Source organism: Acanthochromis polyacanthus, chromosome 18, assembly GCF_021347895.1.
Source record: "Acanthochromis polyacanthus isolate Apoly-LR-REF ecotype Palm Island chromosome 18, KAUST_Apoly_ChrSc, whole genome shotgun sequence".
Lineage (NCBI taxonomy): Eukaryota > Metazoa > Chordata > Actinopteri > Pomacentridae > Acanthochromis > Acanthochromis polyacanthus.
Genome location: NC_067130.1, coordinates 16,928,268 through 16,955,347, shown reverse-complemented (window position 1 = coordinate 16,955,347; position 27,080 = coordinate 16,928,268). Strand labels below are relative to the sequence as shown.

The following is a 27,080-nucleotide window of genomic DNA, read 5'->3' as shown; positions in this document are numbered from 1 at the left end:
GTAGTTTCAGAAATCTCCTTAGTTGTTTTCTTTGTTTGATGCAGGCCAATAACTTCACCCTTCTGAGACAGATCAACATCCTTTCCATGACCACAGGATATGTCTTCTAACATGGTTGTTGAAGAAATGAGAAGCTCCTCACTGCATCATCTAGGGTTACATAAATTGTTGCAGCTGAAACTTATTCATCACTGCAGTAATTACCCAATGGAAGACTCTTACCTATTTGCTTAGTTAAATCCAGGTGGTGACTTCTTTTTTGGACAGGCAGTGTATTAGTCCTGTTATAAAAGTTATGTATTAGAATTCATTGTTAAGGCTTTGCTTTCAGTTTTTAAATATCTTAATAAACAAGCTCCTGATTCCTGATTATATATTCTATAAATTGGTCTGATGTGCTACTTCTAGATCCCTCAGATCCTCTCGCTCTAGTGTTTTAAATGCTCCCCAGCATAGAAATAAAACATACATAGAACAGAGGTTTCAAATTTTTAGATGTAGTTTCAGGTAATTTACTAGTAGCAGACCTAATTATTACTTTTCTTTATAATGTTGTTTTGTTTTCTTAAACACCCTGAGCTGCACTTATTGTATGAACTGTGCTGTGGAAATAAAGCATATATTTTACCTTACATTGCTCTCCGTTATCTTATATTTTTTTCTGTTTGTTTTCTTTGGCATTGCACTTGCAGTACACACTGATTATAGTTGCTTTTAAATGTATTTTATATTTGGAGGATTTCCTGTGAATCCAAAATACAGAACAGAGAATGTGTCTTTTAAAAAAACAAATGAACAGTTCAAGGGACACTATCTTTATTCTGGGAAAAATACAATCAAAAGTTTAATCAAAGCCATCGTGAGACTTTAACTATCTAAGATTGTAAAATTATTTCATTACATCCAGATTTTAGCTTATTTATTTTTAAAGACAAAATGATCTCCCTTTAAATTGTCTGATGAAACACAAAGACGGAATGTTGTACGAAAGACTGGAACACTGAAGCCTCATATTAGTTTCCTGTAAATGTTGGAATATGTTTTTAATCAGGACAAACAGTAGAATTTGTCACGCATCATCTCCACTGAAAGCGCTTTAAGAGAGGATGTTGTAATGTCCGGTATAAAGAGGTAGGATGTTTACAGCAAGAAAAATGGCAGTTCTTAATGTTCACGTGGGCATCTGCCCGTTGCTTTAAGAGACTTTAATGTTCTTTAAATACCTGTTTTAAATGACTGCTTTCCAACTAAGTGATAGCACATGCTGGTTTAGTGGCGCAGCTTAACATAGTGAATCATTGATTTTATTAGTTACACCTGTACTTAAGTCAAAGTGTGCAGAATGAGAAAGGCCTGATGCTGGCTGATACAAGTGCACTGGTGTCCCACCGTTGGATCTGTGATGATAGAAGTTAGTAACAGTAATTTTTAAGTCATAAAAGCATCAGTTTGACCTGCCGCAACATTAAAACCACCGGCCTAATACTGGGATGGTCATGGAATTATGGGAGTTATTATGAAAGACCCACCTCTGAAGAAATTTATTTATTCTTAATGTCTTTTTTTCATGCTGGAGAAACACATCTTAAGCAAAATAAGCAGTCAACATCCATCTTGAAACACCTGGGCTGAATTAATCCAATATTACATCTTGCCATTGTGTAGTTTTACAGTGTTTGAGCAGAGTTGTAGGTGAGCTGGTGTGCTTAAACTGCAGTGAGGGGAGAGAGGAATAGATTTATGCATTCCACAGGTGTCAAGCTCAAAGTGATTATAAAACAGGACAGGACATTTTTTCATGGAGAAAACCTTCCACATATGCCACTGTGATGATCAGAGATGAGTTTTAAAAGGTTTAATCGATGACCGGAAAATGAATTGAAAATATCGCTGACCTCTAGATGTTGCATTAAACTTATTTATGTAAAATAATTACGCTCACCCTGCTCATTATCATCTACTCTGAGAGTCATTTCTTATTATTAGTTGCACATAAGGTGTAAATGTACCCATACAACTGTATAAACGAATATCATGTTTAATGTTATGTGTAACACAACATGTCCATTCTGATCTGCGCTAATTAGGATTATTAAGAGATTAAAAAATCGTCGGCATTTCAGCTATTAAGAGTCCTTTTCTTTCATTTGTGTAATGTTTGGGGGAAAAAAAGCCTGCCTTCCATCTTAGGATCTATTTATCTTGTGAAGTGCTGGAGCTTATTCCAGCTGAGAGAAGAGGTAAACACTGCACAGGTCACCAGTCAATCACACTAAGAGACACGCAGCCATGCACACTCACACCTCCAGTCAATTTCAAAGCAGCAGTTGATCAATGCTGCATGGACTGTTGGGCAGGTTACCTCAGAAGCTCCTGGCTGTGAGGTGACAGTGTGAACCACTGCAGCACCGTGCTGCTAGATGGTCAGATATGACAGCTCATATATCAATGAAACAAGCTAAGAATACTGTATTAATGTTTAATCTGTGCAATCCCGGCAAATTCACAGGTGATTTAATCTATGAAGAAACAATGAAAACATCACTAATTTCAGTCGGTTTAAACGAGAGTATCTGTACAAAACATTTATTTGAAATTTACATAATAACAGCTTCAATGCATTTGCATCATTTATATCTGAAATCCATGACAAGCAAACAATAACTAAGGGAGGAAATGTTAACGCTGGACAGAAAGGATTTACACGAGTAAAAAGAAGTTAATTGAACAGCTCAGGACTTGCAATGAAATATGTAAAAACACAGGAATTATTTAAAAAAAAAACATACACTCACATGATCTGACACACCCACAGTAAACAACATGCATTGAAGCCTATTCACTGCTACGCTACTTCAGGAAAGGCAAAGAGGAATTTTTAACAGAAAAAAATGCTGTCAGTTGAAAACTGGACGTGATCTAAAAAGATAGAGGGAGAATGAGAGGGGCGTGTAGGGTCCCTAGAAATTGATGCAGGCTGTATTTTCATTGTCTGTCAATAGATGGCAGTGCCAGCACTGTAGCATCACTCTTCAGCAACAATATATAACTCTGTCCTTTATACATAAGAGACTGCAGAAAAACGGGCAAAAAAACAAAACAACTCTAGTTCTAAATTTCACAACATCAACAGCAACCGCTCCGGCTGACGCTTCTGTTATCTTCAATAACTTCATACCTCACTATACTTATTTTGGCTTGTTAACATAGCTGCATATATACAAACACTTTGTAAGGCTTGTTTGTTCTCTGGGCATTTTCTGTATATGTACAAGGGAGAAAATCTTGGGAATAAAATTTGGGCTTCTTCGAAAATCCAGAAAAGGTTTCCTTCATCTTGTCTGAGTCTAATCAAGACAAACCAATCCGTACCTGCACCCCATGTAACCTCTGACATGTGTACTGTTGATCAGTCGGTTCACTAAAGTGATCAGACTCCTTAATTTACAAGTAACTTTAAGTCCAAATTGTGAGGACACATTCTGCATTAAGGCATCGCTGAAGCTTCAACACTGTGTGCTGAAACTGTAAATGTGAAGAAAAGGCACACAAAAAAATCACCGACACGCTGACTGTGTGGACCGGAGTGTCACGCTGAAGTCAGCGCAGCAAGCAGGAACAGATGAACAAAACACCACTATTACAACTTGAAAGATTTGATCTCAGTCATTTTGCCCTGTTAACTGACACAACACAAAGAGTGTGTGTGCGGGTGTGTATTCCAGGGTGGTTTTGGCAGTGGTATAAATAATAAGAGATAATTATTATTCATTAAAATAAATATGTCAATAAATAAAATGACCTTTGAATTTCTCCAAGTTACATGGAAACATTTTACTAAACAATTAACTGCTGTCCCAACAGAAATAGTCGGAGAAATTCCTTCAACGATGTCGTGTGTAACACTGAACACATACGAGACTGAAAACATTTTTGATGTGACTATGTCATACAAAATCGACATCATTTTTGAATTGCCACGCTCAAGGAACATAATGAAACTGCAATGGAAATATGATACCGAAATAACAAAAGATTATCAGACGGTGTCGAAGAGGTAAAGTTTGTGATTAGTAAAAGCTTGTAACAGATGGACAAGACTCTCCCACTATTAGTCGGGAAAAGAATCAGGAGCGGACATATATTGGGTCAGAGAAGCCTAAATCTAACCTAAACAACAAATATAGCATGACTTGTTTTAAATCCTACATGTGCCTGAGGTCAGTGCATCAAAGAGGCACAGTATCAGTGGCATATCTAGTGCCACTCCTACAAACCAGTGTATATCTCGTCTCCGGGCAGCGTATTACAATCTGGGGGAAATGCCAGATGAGTGACACGCAGCTGGAGACTTCTAAGTTTTCAGTATTTGGCTGCACGTTGCATCTCTAGAGCTTAAAACCTGCAGCCATTTCTGCCTGCGGGAGTTGACACCTTCATGTTTTTCTGCTTTTTGAAAACATTGTCGTCTTTGGTGGTAATGTTGAATCCGACCACAAAACTTTCTCTCAGTTCTCATTACTACCCATCAGCATTTGGCAAGTAGTCAACATCCACACACCACCGATCAATACAGCGCGACTTTCCCCTTTTTGTTTTTCTTTTTAAAACTACTGGCTTTTGAATACATGGCTGGTCAGCCACAAAGAGGTAAGCCTGTTCATGAGACACAGTGTCCACCGACAGTGTCTGTGTGCTTTTAGTTTTTCTTGACTTAAGTACTTTGTGTTTACTTCATTGGCAGTCCACGGTGCTTTCAGGGTGTGTCTGCGTGCTTATAGAAGCCCCTTCTGAGGGCGGTGGAGGCGATGCTCTCAGCTGAGCGTCGCTGGTCCATGCTTAGCAAAGCCTCCAGCAGGTCGTTGATGTCGGCTTTTAGTCCCTGCCTCTGCATCCAGTTCTTCAGCAGTTCATACACTTTGTCAGCGGCGGGGCCGTTCTCTGCGATGCGAATGTGGTTGTCGCTGACGCCAATCATTCTGAAGAATTTGTTGTGGATCCGCACATCCAGGTACTCGTCGAACAAATCAAAGCTCTTTCTTAGGGATTTTTCTGATCCTTCAAAAAAGAAAAGAAAAAGAAAAAGAGATACATAAATATAGAATGAAGAATCCTGATAGTGAACATAGAAATGCCCCCTCCGAACCAGAAAAGTTGTCTGCAGGTTTAACCCTCGTGTCGTCCTGTGGGTCAAAACTGACCTGTTTTAAAGTCTGAAAATGTGGGGGAAAAAATATATTTTCACAGTGAAACTTCTGATGTTCACATTTTCAACATTTTTGGGAAATCTTTGAACATTTTTAGTCAAAAAAAAGAAATGTTAAAAAAGTTTCTTAAGAACATGCAAACTCCATGCAGAAAGATCCCAGGAAGGAAGAAACGCAAACCGGGAAACTTTTAGCTGCTAAGTGCTAACCACCAAGCCACTGTGCAGCCTCCAAAAAGGAACCGTTTACACCAATTATATCCTTCAAAAACAAAAAATTCTGCACTTCTCCGGACAACTGAGAGCCATTAGTGGAATAGCTGCAACCAAGAGTCACGCAACAAAAATTCTGTGATCTTTTGAGTGAACTGGGCTGAACTACAGGGCAGATAGGAGGCAAGTATGAAAACATAGAGCAAATGTTAGTAGTAAAACATCTACAGTGTACAGAGCCACCATTGTTCTTCCAGTATTGTAACACCCGTAGGCACTTGAATTGTATTCATGTTGATTCCACTGTTTTTCAATTTTTGTCAAATAAATATTAATAAACATTCAACTTCTTCCATTTTTCAGATTTGTGGCATTAAAACTGCATCACACTGCACAGAAAGTGCTTGTAGTTCAGAGCATTAAAACAGGATGTTTATCTTGTGATTTCACCAGTTTATAATCTCGGATGGTTAAATAGTGGATTGCTAACACTAACTTGTAACCGAGTTAAATTCTATGAAAACGCCAATGTTATCAGTACATCCATTGTTCCTATATGACTGTAGGAACAGAATAGTACATTTCAGTACACTTTCCTTCAAGGGATGTAAACATTAAAGTTTTAACAGAGGATCAAACAAATCTGTTAAGCCATGTCCTTAATTGAGCATGAGAAACAAACAGCAGCAAAAAAAGACAGCATGTTCCTATCCCCTGGAGGCTTGGATATGGCCTGACTATCATGAGATTATTAATCTATCGAGCGGAAATGTGAGACGCTGAGGAGAATTTGTGGTCTCGTCAGGCAAATCAAGTCGAATGAAAAATAGCTTCATGAAAAGGACAGAAAATGTCCTGGGGAAGGGAAACCTCACCTTGTAGTGGTACCAATCGATGTCGCAGAGGGTCATCCTGCAAAATGAGACAAAAGATATGAACAAAGTCTCGTGGGGCTATTTTCAAATTTGAAAATGAACTGCAAAAAAGCAAACAAACGATGGGAAGATTTGAGGTCATGCTGATGTTTGTCCTCACCATGTCTGCAGGCTGCAGTCTGACGGCAGCAGGGCTGTGGTGTGGGGTGTTACCAGAGGACGCTGCAGTGGGCAGAGCTGACAGGCTGGTCTGAGATGAACTAGTAGTGTTGGGCAAGCTGTCCCCTAGTCCTCGGTCCTCGTCCTCGAGGGGAGTGGCCTTGGTCATCCCAGGCTGGGTCTCCTGCAGCAGCGGCCGTGACTCTGGACGGGACTCCTCGCCCTCCAGGCCTGCGTTCTGATTATTCTGTCTCTCCTCTGCTGTGGCTCCATTCTCATCCTAAACAAGAGAAAGGTTCAGGATAGAAAACAGTGACATGTTGTCCCACAGATTATGTAGGCGAACTGTAACTACTAATAAATAAATAAAGTATTTATAAAGTCTTTAACATGACAAAAAAGGCACAAAAACTTACAATGGGAATCTTCACAATTTCACTGGAGTCACAGGGGCTCTTTAAACCTGTTACAAGGCAGGAAAAACAGCATTAGGAACACAGTTAAGAAGCAAAACATAATCACAAAGGTACTGTTATGCATATGATATCAACTCACATGGTATTTCACATGTATGCTGCTTCAAAAAGAACCACCACACAGCCAGTGCAGTGGCTAAAACGACGATGACGATGACCAGGGAAATGCAGATAGGAGTAACTGGAAAAACACAAACAAATCAGTGAAGAGGCGCCATTTAATTGAAGTGCTGACAATTTTAAACGTGAAGCAGAGGGCTGCGTGAAATTACCGATGTCTGCTGCAGAAGTCGGGGTCGGCAAGGGAGGAGCTGGAGTGGTTTCGGTCGGCGATGGATCCCGTTTTCGACACACGGTGTTCGAAAAGTGGGTGCACTTCTTCATCTCCTCCTCCCCTGGTTTACACCTGAGATTCGGTAGAGAAAGAGCATTGCCAGGGAAACATACAAAAACAGCAGAATGGATCAATGGAATGTACGAGTGTTGTTGTTGAAGAAATCAATGTTTTGGATCTTTCTTAAACCTTGGGGTAGTTATTGGTTGCTTAGCTAAAAGCATACTTAAACCATACTGGGGCTGCACCAGCAACAATTAAAAAAAACACTGCTATGAAGGGTAATTGGTGTTGGGCACTGTTTCTACTTTAATGATTCTGATTCCACTCATTAAGTCTGGTTCTTCGACAATGACTCTTGAATTTCACCTAATCAGAGTTACTACACCTGGTAAATACTTCTTTTACATTAATTTACTTGTAATAGTGATCTAATTACATAACATACTGTATTATAGTTTAAAAGTCACAGGAGATATTTTTCTACATTGGGTACTTTTACTTTTAATACATTCATACTGACATATTTTTTTACTTGAAGTAACATTTTCAATACATCATTTTTTACAGTGTGGTATTACTACTTTTTGGAAAGGATCTGGATATTTTCTCAAGCTAAATAAACACTGAACAATCACAGAAATGATACAGTTACTATGTTTTTAACCAGTGACGTTGGCGCAACGACAGGCTGAAGCTGCAGCATGTTGTTTATAAGAACAGTAAAGTTGCAAGCCTTGAATATTTATTGAAAGTCTATTTAAGATTTTTGTGTTTACTTTGCTGTAACAATAGTGAGTCTCATCCTGTCCTTTTTGGTCCCACTATTGGTGCAAATTACTTGCTAATCAAACAACTCTGCAACGTATGAGTCAGTTATAACTGAGAATAAAGCCAAACACACAATTATGTAATATATAAACGTATTAGGAGACAGAAAGACACACCTGCATTCAACTCACATGACTAATGATGCAGACAAATAAGTCTTTGCACTTCACTGTTGATTTGAGACTAGTTTGAGTGATATCTGTTTAGGAGCCAATAAGCAGAATCAAAATGAAGATTTCTAAATTTTTCCTTTGGAATCTGAATTCTTGATATCCAACCTTTGATGAAATACAGGGTCTTACCGAATCTGCTAACATCAGCGGCTTTGTCTGCCACTAGGCTAGAAGTGAAAACAACCTCAGCTGTAAACAATTTCAGGAAACAGGTAAGGACACTCACTTGGCACAGCGTTTGCAGACTTCACAGGCCTGATCTGGAACACAGAAGGTACCTGGTCTGCACTGGCACCTGGTGTCTGCAGTTGTGGTGCAGGCTGCAGTTTTAATCTCATCTGTGGATAGTGAAGAAAGTCATGAGGGAGGACACAGACCGACGGCATCATGTGCTATAAGGACCTCTGAGTATGAATCTTGTGCCACTGTGATCAAACAGGCACATGAGCAGAGAATCACTTTTAAAGTACAAACTAGTTGACTCAGGGAGTAACTTCTGAGGAGTTCACAGCCTGCTGCATCTAACTTTGTGAAGCGCGTACAGAGTAAGTAAACTACTAATAAGCTATCAGAGTGCATTATAAAGGAGTGGACAATGGTGGACTTTCAGCCAATTTGTAGGTAATCTTGTGAGGAAAAAAAAGATAAGATAATTGGGTTTCTCATTTTATCTCCCTCTTATACACATTTTGCTTCATTTTAACAAGATAACGAGGGACGGAGAGTCTAGCATGGTTCATGTAATAAATTGAGACCTAAAAAGACAGCAGCCCTGGACTTAACAATACAATCAGCATTAATACCAAAGCAGCAGTCCACCTCCACAGGATGCCCTTTCATATAAATCTGATGTCCATGCTGTTCATGCCAATTAAGGAAAAAATCCTTTGTTAGGTTGGTTTGCAAAATGTGGGGACAGTCTCTTTTTATCTTTTTCCTCACTAATTTCCCTCCAAATTTATTGGGAAAATTAAGCTCATTTTATAGCTAATTATGAAGTTTTAAAAAACTCAGTCCAAGTGTTGACTCCGACTGCAACTTCATGATGTGCTTCACCGAAATGAGGATATTTGTTGAGGCAACTTCTCCCCAGGTGAGAGCTACAACTTTGTTGAAGAAACAAAGTGCAATACTTTCACCACCTTTATGTGGACTTTGTATCTGTAGCACTTCATTCAGAAACTAAGAAAAAACACATTTTACTGGCAGAAATTCTGTCTTCCTCTGTCCATGTGTTGAAGGCTCTTTCATTTCGTTCCTGTTGTGTGGGTTCATCGTTTCCTCTCACTCCATGTCTCTACACTGACTTCTCCGTCTCTGTGCTGTCAATAATGCTTGTGTCTGCCAATGTAATAATCATAGCGACCCCAAATGCCGCTCAGCAAAATAAATAACTAAATAAATAAAAGGCCTCTAGATATCACAGCTGTGACCTCTGCTGCTTTCACGTGATGATGACTTGATGGCTGAAGGCAACAACTTTGGTTTGGATTTTAATGAATCGACCACAAACATTCCAAGATTTATCACCAAGCAGACTGTGATCTTCACTTTTACTTTTAACCCCAAGCTCTACTGGTTGGTTTGAACTCCATGTAAAAACCAAACAAGACGCCTTTTGGTATGGCGAGAAAGCACGAAAACAAGAGGGACTGTCAAACTTTCAACTTACTGACCGTTCTGAACTTGTCGTGTGAATTTTGGTTTTGTTTTCGAAAATTAACCAAGTCTGAGCTTAAAGTCACGATAAAATTCACGTGTCTCATTTAAAATTTGCCCCAAAATGCCTTCATGACAAACTCGATTCTGTAAAGAAAAGAATAAAAATTCTGTGCTCATTGGCACAACTGAAATGTTGTGAAATGTTCTATGGCTGTGCCTCTTCCATAGAGTTGCAGTGAAATATGAGCCGACAATAAGTAGAAATTTGACAGGAGCAAAATAGTAATTTAAAAAAAACAAAAGCTTTGGGGTCAGAGGGTCATGATCTACATTTTCTTAGACGTCTGTAAAGACAAGTCAAAAGGTTTTAGGATGTACACAAAAAGCTTATAGTCTACATTTTGTAGTCGAATAATCACTGAAATGGATCTTAAAACCGCTAAAATAATAACATTCTTGATTTTTGAGGATTTCTCTTTTTTGAGTCTGTACACATTGTATAGACAAGTACTCACACAGAGACCACCACTGAATTTAGCAAAGCAATTAACTACCAAGTAGCTGGGACAGAGGGCTTCACTGTTGTCACTTTAATCCAAATTAAAGTTAAAACTGAATTACAATTTTTCAATATGGAACAATATGGGCTGTCTTGTTCATTTTTAAGGCAGGGCACTAAGAGCACACGGGGAAAATGTCATGTCAGCACACAAGGCAGCTGACTAACAGTACAATATGTGACATATCAAAAATCAGTCATTTATTCGAGAAAAGAGGCCTATTGGTACAATAGCAGCTTAACAAAATTCTATTGTTGCTCTTTGATCATGCTGATTACGGCATTCATTGACATAATATGTTCCATTTTGTCACATTTGTTTGCAATTCAGTTAATCAAATCAAGCTATCAAGTTTTGTTGTTGCTGTTGTGTGTTATTTAGTTGTTTTATTGCAACAGTGGAGGTCTTTTGTGCTTTGTTGACAACACAGTGTTCTCTGCAGTCTTCATGCTGTGCTACAAAAGCTAATTGTTTTATCAAAAATTGTTTTGGAAACACAGACTACGTGTAATGTTGCTGTACTTGCCACGAACGTTGCTGCATCTCAGTGTAATGGCAGCAGCTGATTTGAATATTATACATACAGAGGAACGCAAGAAAACTTGAATATGACAAGAGTTGAAATGGCTAGAGCCTTACCAATGTATTAGTTAGCCCTTACTATTAATGCTGGATGTATCAGTATCAGCATACGTGTTTTCTAATATGCACCAGTACGAAAACTGTTTGTTTCCTGAACAGAACAGAAGGCAGAAAAAAGACGCTTGGGGTAATTTAGAAATTGTGTCATATATGATTTATCCAGCAGAGCAGCTCCAGCTCTATTGTTTTCAAAACGCTCAGCTCTGTGTGCAGCGCATGTAGCAGAGTACATATCACAGCTAAGCAGAAGGTGGTGCGGAGTCGAGTGGTGTCTTAACCCTCCTGTTGTCCTCATTTACGGGCACCAAAAAATATAGTTTCCTTGTCTGAAAAAACTCCAAGAATTCAGGAAAAAAATCCCCAAATTTCTGAAAATTTGCAAAACCTTCAGGAAGAAAATTCGAATAATTCCTTAAAAGGTATATTAAAAAAAAAATCCCCCAAATTTAGCAAGAAAATTCTTGTAAATATTTTCAAAAAATGAGTAAAAATCTTACAAAAAAATTCTAAAACTATCTAAAATGATTACATTTTATATTTTTAAGAACATTCACTTAAAAAAAATTATGAATGTTCTTAAGAAACTGTTTTTTTTTTAACCATTTTTCCCCACCAAAAAATGTTCAAAGATTTCCCAAAAATTTTGAAAATATGGGCGCCAGAAGTTTCACTGTGAAAGTATATATATTTTCCACATTTTCAAACTTTAAAACGGGTCAATTTTGACCCACAGGACAACATGAGGGGTAATGGTAAACCAAGTCGTGTGTGAAATACTCTGGTAGAAAGTTAATCAACGACATCATTTTCTCTTATTAATATAACGCTAGAGCACACAGACACACACTTGAACAATTTCTAAGAAATAGCAGGCTGATAAAAGTCAATCCTCAGCAAACAGTCAGAGGGCAGGTGATTGAGAAATGTGCTGCACATTCTTGTACATGTTATTTCATTGAGTCTGTTCCACAAAATCAGATTGAAGTATAGGCCCAAAATGACTGAATAGCTTTTCTCTGTGCTTCCTGTGTGAGCTAATTTAGTCACTTATCTTAATGTGACTCATACCTTGATTCATTCAATAAACAGAAGTCTTGTCAATATGACATATTTCCCAACAGGAACTTCTTAAGTATGCCAGATAACAGCGAGGTTCATTTTAAGCGCGAGCAGTGGACAGCGTTTAAAATTTTAAATCATATGTCCGGTGGCGTGCTCATTTTAATTGTTACTTGATCGTGAATAAGTTTAAACCAGCGCAGCGCACACACACTAAACTCAATCTTAAAACCACACTGAACGAGTACAAAACACATCCTATGTAACTGTAGTCTCTTTTCTGCAGCTGCTGCCTTTCACTGGACACAAAGACGCCAGTGTGGAAGACAATGAGACACAGCCACACCCAGTTCAGCCAGGTAAGACAGACACACAAGCAAATCTCCTGAGACAAGCAACACGCTCACATTCACCCCCACGAAACAAAACAACAAAGACACACCCTGCTACTCCATGTAACATCATAAGATCACATTTTCATGAGTGGATCTGAAAGGCGGGGGCACAGACAAAAAGGTATTGACTTTCCTAAAACAATATATCTTTGACAAGCTGGATTTTGGAAGACTATACTTTTATGCGATTTATAAAAGGCAGTGGACTGAATAAAGGGCAATTTGGTTAGGTGTTATTTAACGTTCTCTTGGTTTTATGGTCAGTGTTTAGATACGCCAACATATTGTAGTTGTCCATGTGCCCATAATTACAGAGCAGGAGACCCCTTTTAATGAACATTTCTTATGTGGTTACCAGTGTTTTGCCTTGCAGATATACCTGTTACATGATCGGCAAACTGACAGAAAAATGAATTAACAATATCAATTACTTATTATGTCGTTTATTAAACAAAAATAAGGGGACACGGTTTCCTGTAGATATATATACTCGGCTTTTTCTTTGTCATCTGTGCGGTAATATGAGCATTTTTGGATTTTGGGCTGTTGACAAAACAAGATCTATTAACTATTACACTACTAAACAATTTATCATGAGCCATTTGCTGCCAATTACAGCTCAAAAATACTCAATAAAAAAGAGATAAAAACAATAATTCTAAGTTGGAACCCTGTTAATGTGGTCAAAGTTCTGAAAGAAAAAAATCTCTGACCATTTGTACTCGTTTTCAGAAACTACCTAATTGGAAGCTTGCTTCCTCAAATGTTAGTAAATTTTGTTGTACATGATAAATGTAATATTCATCTTGCTGATATTCCTCTTATTATTGTTTTACATCACATGATTCACCAGTGACGGTGCAAAAAAAATTCTCCATACCTGAGCGGCAGTGGGTGCACGGCAAACAGCGGTTCATCCCATTGGAGTGCTCAGTGTAGGTCTGTCCATGCTCACAAGACAGACAGGTCCCCTGCTCTTGGTCTCGTTCACAGGCCTTCTGTACAAAGGTTCCTGCAAATAAAACAAGAGCAGAGTCAGACATCAACTCAAGATCATAAATATATCTATTTTTTGCTTCATTATTTTCTGGCTCAAACAGGATGCAGGGCAAAACATCCCACTGTATTACATGTAAACAACTGTAAGACAAAGGGTATGAACTAAGAAGAAAAGTGGAGTTTGAAGTGATTTACATGCAGAGGGAGCTTTTATTGAGTAGTAAATAGTTTATAGTACATGACTGTTTTCCTAGATGTTAAAGTCCACATTTTACTGGAACTAGAAGCTGAACAGACTAGTTGAACTACACTGTGATCTGACCTACTTTGCTGTTTGATTGTGATGCTTATCATTTCTACATTTGGTTCACACATGCCACTAATCAAACCATTTGAGTCTTGTGTTCATCTGATTCCTAGGATTTATATGATGTACAAATTGGAAAAAAGAAGAAAAGAAAAAAGACAGTACAGACTGGGAGAAAATACAACAGGGATAAAGACATGTTTGGATGAACTCATTGAGTAAACACACTATTAGTGGTGTTGTGGTCGTGTCAGAGAAAGTACAGTTTGCTTTAGCTCATGTTAAGTGTTGGTGAGATTCATATTCAACATAGATTCAGGCAAAAGAAAGATGTCTGCCTGTGAAATAAAACCTCATACTGACAAAAAGAAGCAAAAAGCTAACATTTCATACCGTTAAGTGGCCACAATGGTTTTTAATGTGTGGTAAAAACTGACCAACTGGCAAGAATGCAAGAAAACAAAATCACATATGTGGTAAGAACATAAAACCAAAGAGAAACAGAGATATTTCAGGAATCCAGTTACAAGCACACAATGCTATTCTGTTAATATCTGTTAACTATTTACCGTGAATAATAACTCATACTGAAAACTGGTATACAGTAATAGAGATCCATCACTACATCCAGTAAACTTCGGAATCAAACAGACAAAAAAGTTTAACAATAATAATCACTGAGGTTCTAAAAACTTTTAGATGTCCATAAACTTATAAACAGGTGTGTATTATGTAAATTACACACAGGTTAGTAAAGTTTGGAATGCTAGTTGTTAACTGTGTCCAAAAGACTCAAAACAAACAAAAAAAAATGGATTGATCAAATATATAAAACAGATCTCTTAGAATTCACAGTGGTAAATGAAATAATTCAATCAGGTATTAGCAGCAGGCCGTAATTTCATCTAGCTAAATACGTCCTGACATTAAAATGAGCTAACAGCCTAAATAAGGTATTTATATAACAAATTAACAAGCCTGGTGCTTTGAATGACTTGGGACTTAAAAATAACCTTTGCTTTATAGTCTTCGTTTCTCTGTGAGCTTCACTCTAAGATGGAGCAGGCTTCCATCTGCTGCTGGCCTTCATGCATTCTTTCCAGGCTATGTGGTGAATATTTGCAAAACTTGGTTGGGATACAGCACAGGTTGTGGGTTTTGACATTTTGCTTAAGTTTTTCACACAAATTACCATTCAAAATGTTAGCTTCACCTTGCACTCAGTTCTAGTTATATCACAAAACAAGGACCAGTGTTTTAGGGTACAAGTAACTATGCACTTTTCAGTTTATCTGAGCTTGAAATGATGCTGGTGTAACTAAAAAAAAGGCCCCTTATTATGCATATGTTTGGTTAAAATGGCTGTGCTTAATATCTTCCTTACCAGCCTTGCAATTCTGGCAGCAGAGTCCCTGGTGAAGGTACTGCTCATTCTCCACACATGTTCTGTGTCGTCGAACGGTGAGGTTTCTGTATTCGTCGTTGGACCACTGAGGGGCTGGAGGCTCAGCTGCTTGGCAAACAAAGCCGATAAAGAGCGCCGCCACAGACACCTGCATCATCAAGGTAAAGGAGACAAAGAGAGAGGCAGACAAGGAGAGAAAGAGGGAGAAAAAAACAGACGTGAGCTTTCCTTTGTACTTCTGTTTCCACAGTTTAAAGATTGACCAACTCAAACTCGTTAGATGGAGAACAGTAGAGGAGAGCCCATCTTCATAGGAAACCTTGTGTGAGCAATCTATGTCTTAATTTGAACCATCTGATCTAAACATCTGCCGTGGGAAAGCAATTAAGCGAGTCATGCAGCCGGTCAGAGGCAACACGACCTCGTGTGTGCAGGACGCAGAGCTATACACTAACTGCATGCAACGCAACATGCGACCAAACTTAATTACTCCATGATCTGGTTTTCCTCTAGGAAAGGTTCAAAAAAGGAGAAAAATCTGTTTCCTCTACTGTGGGCGGAACAGAGAGAGTTTGATAAGCTATCTTAGGAGCAACACGGTGCCCATATCAAATGTGATTCCAGAAATCCATTCATGTGTTAGATAATAACAGGCTTGTATAGGTGGGGTACAGAGAAGAATACAGCCGAACACTTTAGTGTGGCCCCCAGGCGCTGGTGTTTATTCACACGCTTTTCACCATGTCAACGTGAGAAGGCCCCATTCATTGGCAAACAACACACTTTAGTGCCTCTACTTCAAATGACCCACATTCTTAAAGCCAGGCTCTTTGAATGCTATGACATGCGACACCACCATGAAGCGCCTCAAATGCAACGCGACACCTCCCGGGTAAATGAGAGTCCCAGATTTGGAGGTTTTGTCTCTCCTGTGCACCAGCACCCGCACCCCCACCCCCCAACCTCTGCTAGACCAGGAGAGAAAGGAACAGGTTAGGGTGGAGAGGGCCCAGTTGTGTGGAAGAAAGGGAAGCAGTGAGAAACTGTAGCCAGCGAGTTAAAGATGGGATGTTCTACAGGGAATAAGCCCTCTAAAAAGGACAGTGTGGGAGAATAAGGGGAATAAAGACTGCGACCAGATAGACAGAGGTAGAAAAAGAGGGACAGGCTCGAGCAGAGACTGACTCCTGACGCTAGACTTGACTCTCTGGAGGGCCGCCATGCCTTGTTGTTCAAAAGAACTTTCCCCTCTCTCTCTCTCTCTCTCTCTCTGCCTTTTCCCTTCTTCCTCTCCCTCTGCTCACGTCAGACTTTCCAAAGACGCTGAGAGGCAGACGTGGAGGGGCAGACGGCCGGCAGAGCAGTCACAATCACACCATTTAGATTTATCCAAACATTCTGGGGAGGGGGGGAGGCAGAAGAGAGAAGGAAAGGGGTGGGAGATAAAATGAGAGGGGGGACTAACAGCTTGCATGACACAGGGTGAGTCTTTAGACTTGAATACACCATGTGTATGAGTGGTGGGTGGGGGATGTAGAGAGACATGGAACTGGGGAAAGAGTAAGGAGAAGGCCGTGCGAAAAGGCAAGAGAGAAAAATCTGCACATGTGCACAACAAAGCAGTGGAAAGATGTGAAAAAAGACAACTGGGAAAGAGTGAGCTGTGCTAAAGGTAATCTCACACTCTCCACAACGCAGACTTGGAATGTGAAACTGCACTGAGGATCCAAAAATATACTTACACGGCAATGAGCGGCTAATAGCTCATTACAGCCAATCAAAAGCGAAACATCAGGTGTCTGTTTGGCAGTGAAGAAGTAGAGACAGTGCTGAGATTGCATCATTTCCAGGCTTTGTTCATTTCAGGGCCTGTGAATCCAAACACTTCCAGGTGCAGCCACCCTCAGTAGCTAACCTGTTAGGCTCTGCAATTAGGCTGCCACGTGAAGATCAAGCAGCATTTTATGAGAAAAAGCAAGGCTGCTGGGATTATTTGCTCAATTAATCATTTGGCCACATCTGAAAATGCCTTGTTTTTTCCCAAACAACTGTCCAAAACCAAATGTATTCCACTTGCAGTTATATAAAACACATTAAAGAAGCTACAACTAATCAATTACTCTACTAATTGTTTCAGTTCGGAAGAGAAGAAAAGAGAGATTGTTATTATGGGAAGGCAGAATCATACATCTCGCTGCACTAATTAAACTCTGTCCTTTAAGTTGGAAAGAGGAAGAGAAACAAGGCTGTGTGTCCACACTAATACCCTAAGGCTGCTAAACTACACTGGCACAAATGTACTGTATACATAAACACTATGGGCAGCCACAATGTGGCTTAGTTTTACCTCTAAACCAAGTGAGGAGGAAGACAGAGTGACCGTAACCTCAGTGTAGAGAGCCCTCCAAACCCACAATCCCTGGAAACACTCCAATTTTGGCTGAAGTGGCTGAGTCCACTTCATAGTCTTCTCTATCCTCTGTACAATGACCGGGCTTGGCTGCAGATTATTTGTTAAAACACTGTCCTATTGTCATGCCGTCTGCATGTATGATAAGCTTATACTGTGCTTGTGTGGATGCAAGTTAAACTAATAAAGGTTTCAATAAAATAATAAGGGACTTTCTGTGTATCTGACAACAGTAGCGCTCCTCCGCTTCCTCTAAACACCCGGGGTTCTTCCAAATTGCCTTGGCACAAACTCTACACATGCCATGTACACTGAGTATGCATTTGTGACTAAATGACAGGACATCCTTTCAGTTGACCCAGGTTATCAATGGGCCATTTAGAGGGCTGTGATCCCTGCGTATCCCTGAGGGAATTACAGTGAGTTCCTTTATTTTTTTGGAAAAAATGGCCAGAAACAGAAAAAACGATGGCCTCCTGCATGTACACACAACAATGCATACAAGTAACCAAGGGAGATTCTTCAATTCATATTGGACAGATGATTTCAATCATAGCCAACTGATAAGCAAAGACATGATGCACTTCATTAAACTCCTTTACCCAGAGCAGGACCCGACTGTCCATATCATGCTTTTCTTATTAGCAAATACATTTCTTTCATCAATTGTGAGGCATTATATTATATACCAATACTACTACTGCACACAACATGACTGAGAGGAACAAAAGCTCTGGAGAAGTCTCAATTAAAAACATCACTACTACAGTCACCCACACATTAGACACAGTGAAGTTTAATGCAGTCACACGTGTTTTCTCAGCTTCCTCGGGCCATCTGAGGAAAAATCCACTAATTGCCACTGTGTAGTTTAGGTTTATAGTGTAAACTAAACTGTTCAGAGAGTTCTTGATCTAACACTAACTTAGATCAGTTCATTGGAATCAACAACCAATTAAACTGGCATCAATTATCAAACTATTACTCCTGTATTTCTATGTTACATTAGGGAGTTTAGCCATTTTGCCTTGATGATATTTTAGGAACATGGTACATGGCACAAGTACATGTTTGACCCCAGCTGTTCATTCTTTGTAAAGTACTTAAACAGTGGCAAAAAGTAACTAAGTGTACACATTTAGTGAAGTGCTGTAGTTGAGAACAATTAGAATTGGAATTTTCTTGAGTATTTCCATTTTCTGTTACTTCTTCACTACAATTCAGAAGCCAAGTTTGTACTTTTTAGTCCATCACGTGCATTTAACAACTTTAGCTGCTAGTCACTTTGCAGATTTAGCTTAATAAAACAAAACACAATCAACAAACAAAATATGGTGTAATGTTGCAGATTAAGATAAAAAAAAAGTAAGTAATTTAGGATTAGCCAGTGGTTGAACTATAAACACGCTAAATACACTAATGCAAATCCCATTCTGCAAAATTAGTACATTTACTTTTAATTCTTTAAGTATCTTTCGATGGTAATACTGCGGTTCTTTTACATGAGTATTTCTGCATTGTGGTTGTGGTACTTTTGCTAACGTACAAGAGTATTTCTTCCACTTGCAGGTAATTATGAAATGTCATTTCAGTTCAAATGTCAAGAACACGGGCATTCCCCTGACCATACAGAAGTTCAATACTTGTCGACCACAACCGTCTGCTACAACCACAAAAAACAGAGTATGTGACACCTGTCACGATTTACGTCATGTACCAAATAAATCTGATCGACATGTTTGTGTTTGTCAGTTAAAAAAACCAAACAAAAAAACAACAACAACAACAACAAAAAACACACAATGACTGCTTTTCACAATGTCTCAATTTTCAGTTTGAATAACACAATTTTAACACAATAAATCCTCCTGACTAACTGAATATATGAACTTTCTAGCAGTCACATGGAGTGACAACTGTTGATTATTAATTATTTATCTGCCTATTTTTTGGATTGATTGACTTTCATTTAGTGCATAAAATTTTAGAAAACAAACCAGAGAATTTGTAGCTTTTCTCACAGCTTTTTACACTGCATGACTTGCTCTGTCTTGTTTTAAATATCTTGTCTGATGGAACAGATAATTCATCATTTATGGTGTTGCTAGTCAGGCAACTCTTTGCCCTCAACAAACTAAAGTGATGAATTGAATCAGATGTTTACTGAACAACACAGAAGGAAAATGAAATCTTCAAAACAGAAGTCTTCATTCATATTATTCGTTTGTCAAGGAAAATATAATAGTTTATCAAGGAAGAAGTAATGTCCAAAATCCATTATGCCAGTTAAAGGCTTATGAATTTACATATAACCACGTATAGACATGTAACATTTATTTTAGAAACTGATCTTACAAGTTTTAATCCTGGTCTGGATCTCTTATTTTTGCGTGTCTTGTTCAGCACTTCAGTCAACATGTCTGTTTTAAACATAATTTGATCTCCTCATGTAACATCAAGTTCACAGAATCCTAATTAAAACTTCAATCTACACTCTCCATGCTAGAGTAGTTGCAGCAGCTGGGTCTGGATCTCACTGAAACTCTTATTTATTGTATAACTGAAATCCTTCAAGGCTGACCTTGACAGGACAGTGAATGCTCTCTGCTTTCCAGATAAATCTTGGCTCTCCCTGGAAACGGGAGGTGACCATGCACATCTTTCCCTGAGTGATAAATTACACTGACATTTTACGTTGGATGATGAAGACAAGAACAACCCAGCTCATGTCAAGAGACGCAAGTCAGACACTTGCTGAAGCACTGTAAATAAATCCAAAGTTCAGCCAAGCTCAGATACATTCATCATCATAAAGCTGAATGATAGAAAATGAAGAGAATGGCTGCCATGTCACCCCAGAGCTGTTAAGAGCACGAAGGCGCTAACAGTTTAAAAACCACATTGTTGAGCCACAAACACAGCACACACACACACACGCATACAATAGAGTACACAAGCACACACACAGTGTATGTGTGGGAGCGTGTGAAAAGCGGCTGCCCCCTCCTCTCAGGGAGTACAGGAAGCTCGAGACAATACAGAGGCTTCATGCAAGGTTCAGCTCCAAACTGTTCCCTCCACAGCAGCCTGCCTCAGAGCAGGCCCAGCACCCGATTAGAGCGACAACATATCCGCTAGGCTGGATATTTATAACTCAGGGAAGCTGCAGCTCCACGACACAAATTCTTGAGTTTCCTCAGGAGGTGTGCTTCTCTGATTAGATGCTTATGACAGTATGTCACAAGCAGGTTAGGTGACATTCACCTCCAACACAAAAACAATCTACGATGACGAAAGTTTTAATGAATTTTGAGTCACACTACCAACCACAAGATGGTGAAATGACTGACGCTGACGTTTACAGCATAAAAACATTTTGAGTGAAAGAAAGTGGGGTTGCTGAAAATGCTCAAGAATTGTAAGCAGGTGCAGTGTGACACATTTTCCAAATTGTTTGTGTTGTGACGCCGAGGTGGTCTCTGTGGTTTTAAAGAGTCGGCTGCTTACACATATACGCAGCATTATTCTGAGTCACACAGCATGTTATTGAGGGAAGGACATTGAATTTGAACGTCAATCCTCAAATTGCATTTGTATGCATGAAGGCTATTAACTTAGCTTTTTCAAATTCTGATTAAGCCCGTCACAGGGAAGCCAAGCGGCGTCTCACAAGACAACTCCAGGAGGGAGAGATGAAAAAAGGCAAGAAAGGATGACTAACAGATTAAAGTATGAGCTGGAATCCATCAGCTCGCTCTAGAGACAATCACATTAGCTCCATTAAAGCTCATCTTTGTGTAAAGAGGGAAAAAAGTGCTGGCAGTTTATAGCCCTCTATATAAACAAATCGCAGCAAAAATGTAGAGTATGTGACCGGTGTGGCAGGTCAACAAGGACTGAAGTGATCATCAATAGCTGGAATTTATGTCAGATTTATGTCTTTGTAAACAGAAGTCCATTCTCTGGACAAAGGTTGAGTTTGTTCTAAGGCTCAACACTTTTATTGTAATCTGTTCATTCATTCAGGAGGGCAGAAAGGCAGAGGACATAGTTCTGAAGCAAACCTTAAGGCACTCTGGTGTCACGCCATGACATGTTTCAACAGTGCCTTTAAATCACTGTTGTACCTTCACCTGTAAATGGTTAATCCACAGAAAATGAATCATTAACCATTCCGAAAATAGAATTATCCGACTCAGTACTTTGAAACTGAAATAGGAGCATTTCCACTATCTTTATATGAACTTTATAGACTAAAAGCCTCAGTGAGAAAATAAGCTGCTGTCTAATGATAATTTTATTTAAAAAGTTGATTATTTTCTGATGTTTACTGAGTAACTGTTTTCTATTTAGACTCGCAAGACTGGTTGTGAACTATTAAATAATCAGCTGTTTTCATAGTTGATTAATCATTCTGAGGTTAAAAAAACACAACAACAAAAAAGGTCCAAAGTCTGATTCCAGCCTCTGAAATCTAATTATTTTCTGGTTTCTTTTCTCCTCCATGGCAGTAAATTAAACATCTTCAGATACCTGGCTTGCAGATAAAACAAGACTAATTGAGAAATCTCAAATTTTGAGCAACAACACAAAAAAAATGATACCCATACACACACGCGCCTGCCATGTATTTCGAGAAAATAATCAACATTGAAAATGGTCAGTACTTGCCACCTGTTACCGAGATGTTCAAAGATTCTGTTGTGAAAACTATGAGTATGACGAAGAATATTCAAAGTGGAAATGGAGTGGTGGTCAGGTTGCACTACATATGAGCATCTGCAGTGAGTTGTTTGTTCAATTCCCGACCAGGCCCCTCTATTTCCCCCATTCCCTGTCTCTCTCTACTTTCACATCTAATTGAGAAAATATACCAAACATATACACACACACACACATATATATATATATATATATATACACACACACACACACACACACAAACACATATATATGTACATAAATCCTTCAAGTAAATACTAAAGGGTCCAACTACCTATTATTTTTTACCACTGAATAGTTGGTCAGTCACATCTTTGATTAATCATTTAGCATTAATTGTTACTATTATTAATTATGTTTAAATGTGAAAAAAATGCTACTCAGAGTTTCTTATAGGTGCCCAAGAGTGCATTGTAAATATGTCTTTAGTCGAACTAAAAGTAATCGCTTAACAATGACAGAACAAACAAAGAGCAGCCAGTCTTCACATTTATGTTTAGAAAGTGAAATAAACAGCGAATATTAAAATAGTTGAGCACTAACTGACCACATTTTTAACAAACATTTACTTTTTGTAAATGGCGTTTGGGAAGATAATTCATTCATTCGTTTTATGAATAGAATATTTTTGTACTACACATGAGGACTGCATCTTCAGAATTCTTCACACAGATTCATTCTTGTGTCCACAACAGAACTTCAAAGCACTTTGATGGAGACGCAAAGACTCCAGTAAGAATCAAGCTTTGCAGTAATATCCTTAAAGAGAACAGTAACCCTCTGACTCCTCAGATACCTTCAGTATTGTCTTATCTGTCAATTGCATCTTCTATTAATAATCCATCTTCTAGTCTGTTAAATGTGGGAAAATAATCATAATTTTTTACAACCCAAGATGACATCGCAGACATGTCTTTAGTCCAACCAAAGGTAATCAGTAAACAATGAAGTTAAACAAAGAACAGCAGCCAGCGCTTCATGCTGCAGCTGCTGGGAGCAGAGATTGTTTGACATTTTTGCTCAGAAAGTGGCCAAAACAAATACTTATCAAAATAGCTGAAGACTAACTGACTGTGTAATTGTTTCAACACTACTGAAATCCCAACATTTGCTTTGGTGTATGGAGAAACAGAAAAGTGATATAATAGGGACTTCTTTCTACTCAATGATTTCTCACTTTCATTAATAGAATATTTTTAGACTATACACATAAAATGCATCTTTAGAGTCCTTTACACAGTTCACATTCATTCTTGACAACAACAGAACATCAAAGCATCTTGACTTGGAGAAGCAAAGCCTCCAGGAAGCATCGAGCTTTGCACCCTTTGGTACCTTGTGTCTATTCCTGTAGTAATGTCCTCAAAGAGAACAGTATACATCATGTGAGCTGACCCATCAGGTGCCTTCAGTCAACACTGAAAAAGTGTCTGTGAGAATAAGATGCAAATCCTGTGTGGAATTGGCATCTTTTTAGGCCTCAGGAAACACATCAGCCAGGTGAAGACGCTGAGTTGATCTTGTGACATTTGACATAAAGTTATACCCACTTATCTCAAAGCTGGACCAATCATGTGTGAAAGCAGTGACTTGACTCTGCTGGTATGCATTACGTTAGTAGGCAGCACCTGAACAGGTGGCACTCCCTCTGTGAGTCAGTAGGCCTTTGATAGTGGTAGGGTGATTCACCTTAACAACAGCAACAACAACAGGTTCCAGAAGGATCCGGAATAATCAGGCTGCCGACAATAAAACATCCCTCTCTGTGTGGGCAGAGACATATACATACATAAAAAGGCACACAACCACCTGGTATCTGACAGTGAGTGGGTTGCACTGCATTGCATCATTCCGTGTAGCTTCTCTAAGCCACAGGCATGCTCCTAACTGTTCACATGGTCACCAAGCAGGGCAGCAAAAAGCAGCAGCTACACCATTAGAAACTCTGCAGTGGTGAGTTTGTTGACCACTGCTCGGTCCCCAGCGTCACAGTTTGGCCTCCGCTCGTCCCAGATGTCTGTCCTGCCCTCGTCTGTGTTGTCCACAGAGACAGAGGGGACTATTTCCTGTGTGAACCAACACCCAGACATACAGTAAGCAATCACAGATAGCGATCTTGTGATTATTTGCATGGGCATGACAATTCTAAGAAGTAAATTGATGCCACTAATATCAGCATATCTGTGTACTCTAGACAGGAAGTTTACTGGACAGCCAGGCACGTACACTCCGGCAGTTTGAAAGGGTGTGTGTGTGCATGTGTGTGTGTGTGTGTGGGGGGGGATTAGAGAGGGGGTAAAGGGGATGGGGAGGGGGTTGAAGTTTCCTCATAGTCCCTTAGCAACAAGGCCTGCTGGCCAGGCCTCCAGAATGTACTGTGGTTTACAAAAGAGATAAACATTGACTTTGCCACCCGGGGAAGCAAATCTGATTTCAGTAATGGAACACTGCATGACTTAAAACACGGATCCGACAACGGCGAAAACAAACACTGGAGCTCAGGGCACATCAGCATTTACTTTAACAGCTACATTTACAGAGAGAAGAAGAGCTGAAGCAGTGATCAAATGCTGCATTACCGCAAGCTTAATGACTAACACTGTTGCCGTTATCAACCACACAGAAGGCCAAAGCTCCATCATCAGGATCCATTTTCCACTTCTTCTTCTTATTTCATACTGTGATGCAATCCAGCAAAGTTTGCATGGGAACTTCAGTATGATCTTCCTAGTCTCCCAAAAATAATGTAAAAGTGTATTTTGCATTAATCCAAAGGACTTCTAATACATGGCAGCGCATTAAAGCCGTACAGTGAGCTTACAGTATTCATAGGGTCAGGCTTTGGTGCCGCACAGTTGGAAAAAACAACAGAGGAGGAATGAAAAGACGTCTCTGTGAAGGTCTGAGTGGAATAAACTGGGGAAAAAACATTGAGAGACTTTAATGGACTAACTGGCAAGGTGAACTTATAGCTTTAAGGGGGTTCAAATTAATTACAGACATGCTCCTCAATGGATTTCTCGCACACATTTGGTTTGAAGCTTTGCTGAGCGCCTTCACAGCAGGCCTTGGCTGCACTTATTAACAATATTAGTGGTTGTGAGAGCAGCTACATCCGCTGTGACAGAGCGAGAGCCATCATAAGCTAAATGTCTGAACAATATGACCACATGATATCCAACACAGATGGTGGCTGTAATGCAGAGGGAGGGGGGCACTGAGTGAATGATACAGCACATGTACAGTACAGAGCAGTGAGAAGCACAAACCAGAACCAGCACAGTTTACAGGAGTAAACATTATCCAAAGAAATAAACACAGTGTTGCTTCCCGAGTATGACAATGAAAAGAGGCTTGTTTCATCTTCTCATGCAACTTCAGAGGCCTGGCTGTGATTTTTCCCCCCCAACAAGAGGCCAAGTTTGTCTGGTTGCACTTTTATTAATGAGACAGGGAGGTTTTCAGACATTACAGCTCTCCTAGCAACACTGTGAATTAGCCAAGTTACTTTGTATCACTTAGGGATCAATTAAATCAAAGTTACTCACATTTAAGAGCATTACTGAAGCATTACAAGTAAGTTCAGAGGAATAAAGGCAAATGGAGTGATGGAAATGGAACTGAAATAGCTTTAAGAGAGGTATTGTCGTGTTTACTTACACAAAGTTTCCCGACCACCGGACCGAAGTTCATCTTGGGAACTTCGAGATGAGAGACAATCCCAGGCGGCTGGACGTCGCGTTACAAACCACCAGCTAAAAGTCTCGAAAAAAGTCACACACGCTCACGGCGAAAAAGAAAACGGACACACGAGCTAAAATGTACCCGTCACCCGGTTTCTTTCATGAGTTTACTCTCGTTAGAGTCAAAACTTGACGTCGTTTTTCTAAGAGAGGAGACTCGCTCTGAGCTCCCCTGATTTTTTTTTTCCTGCCCCGAGAAGCTGGTGACGTCATAGCGCCTCAGCCAATCACAGCGCTCCAACCGGAATAATAACTAAGTAGATAATTACACAGGTTTTTCAATGAGAAGCAAAACAACACAATTTTCCTACTTTTCAGGTATTTATTTAACAGAAAGTTGAGCCAAATATACAACACTATTTTATATGAACTTCACTGTGCTTATTAGAATGCTGCAAATAGGCATATCATCAATAGCAATCAGCATTCTTTGTATTAAATCAATTTTTTTTTTTTTACCTTGCTAGCATGTCCATATGTGTTGTTATTTTGGTAGAAAACATATCTTGAGCTAAATAAGCCGTCAAACTAATGTCACTTTGAAAAACACAATTTCCAGGGTTCATAAGCAACAACACCAAGGCCAGGCACAGGTTACAGAGGAGTGCACCATGAAGCAAGCTTGACAAAGCCGGGTTTTCCTTGTAGGCTCAACAAAACTTAAAACCCCAGTGATAATGGTTTCTTGACATAAACTTTCTTTGCCAATCAGGCTTTCTTCTTCTCACTCATCAGCATGTGACTCTTGTTTCACACAAAATGAACCGATCATGTGCGCATCAGTCAAGAGGAACAAGACATCAGAATGTAGAGCAATGACGAAAATAAATATTTAGTACGTTTTTTTTAAAGCACTGCCAATGTGAATTATGCAAGACAGAAAAGCTGGTACAAAAATGTTAACGGTGT

The 27,080-nt window shown here is 39.3% G+C and overlaps 1 protein-coding gene across 1 annotated transcript; it reads right to left on the bottom strand.

The window, feature by feature from the left end:
- Positions 1-2,570: 2,570 nt before the first annotated feature.
- Positions 2,571-26,360, bottom strand: tnfrsfa (tumor necrosis factor receptor superfamily, member a). The gene is made up of 10 exons (XM_022191595.2): positions 26,089-26,360; positions 15,276-15,444; positions 13,466-13,597; positions 8,494-8,605; positions 7,202-7,335; positions 7,009-7,110; positions 6,870-6,916; positions 6,455-6,733; positions 6,295-6,331; positions 2,571-5,058 (listed from the first exon to the last, which is right to left on the bottom strand). The coding sequence occupies exons 1-10, from the start codon at positions 26,119-26,121 to the stop codon at positions 4,757-4,759; spliced, it is 1,347 nt and encodes a 448-aa protein (XP_022047287.1). The 5' UTR covers positions 26,122-26,360; the 3' UTR covers positions 2,571-4,756.
- Between the last annotated feature and the right edge of the window lie 720 nt (positions 26,361-27,080).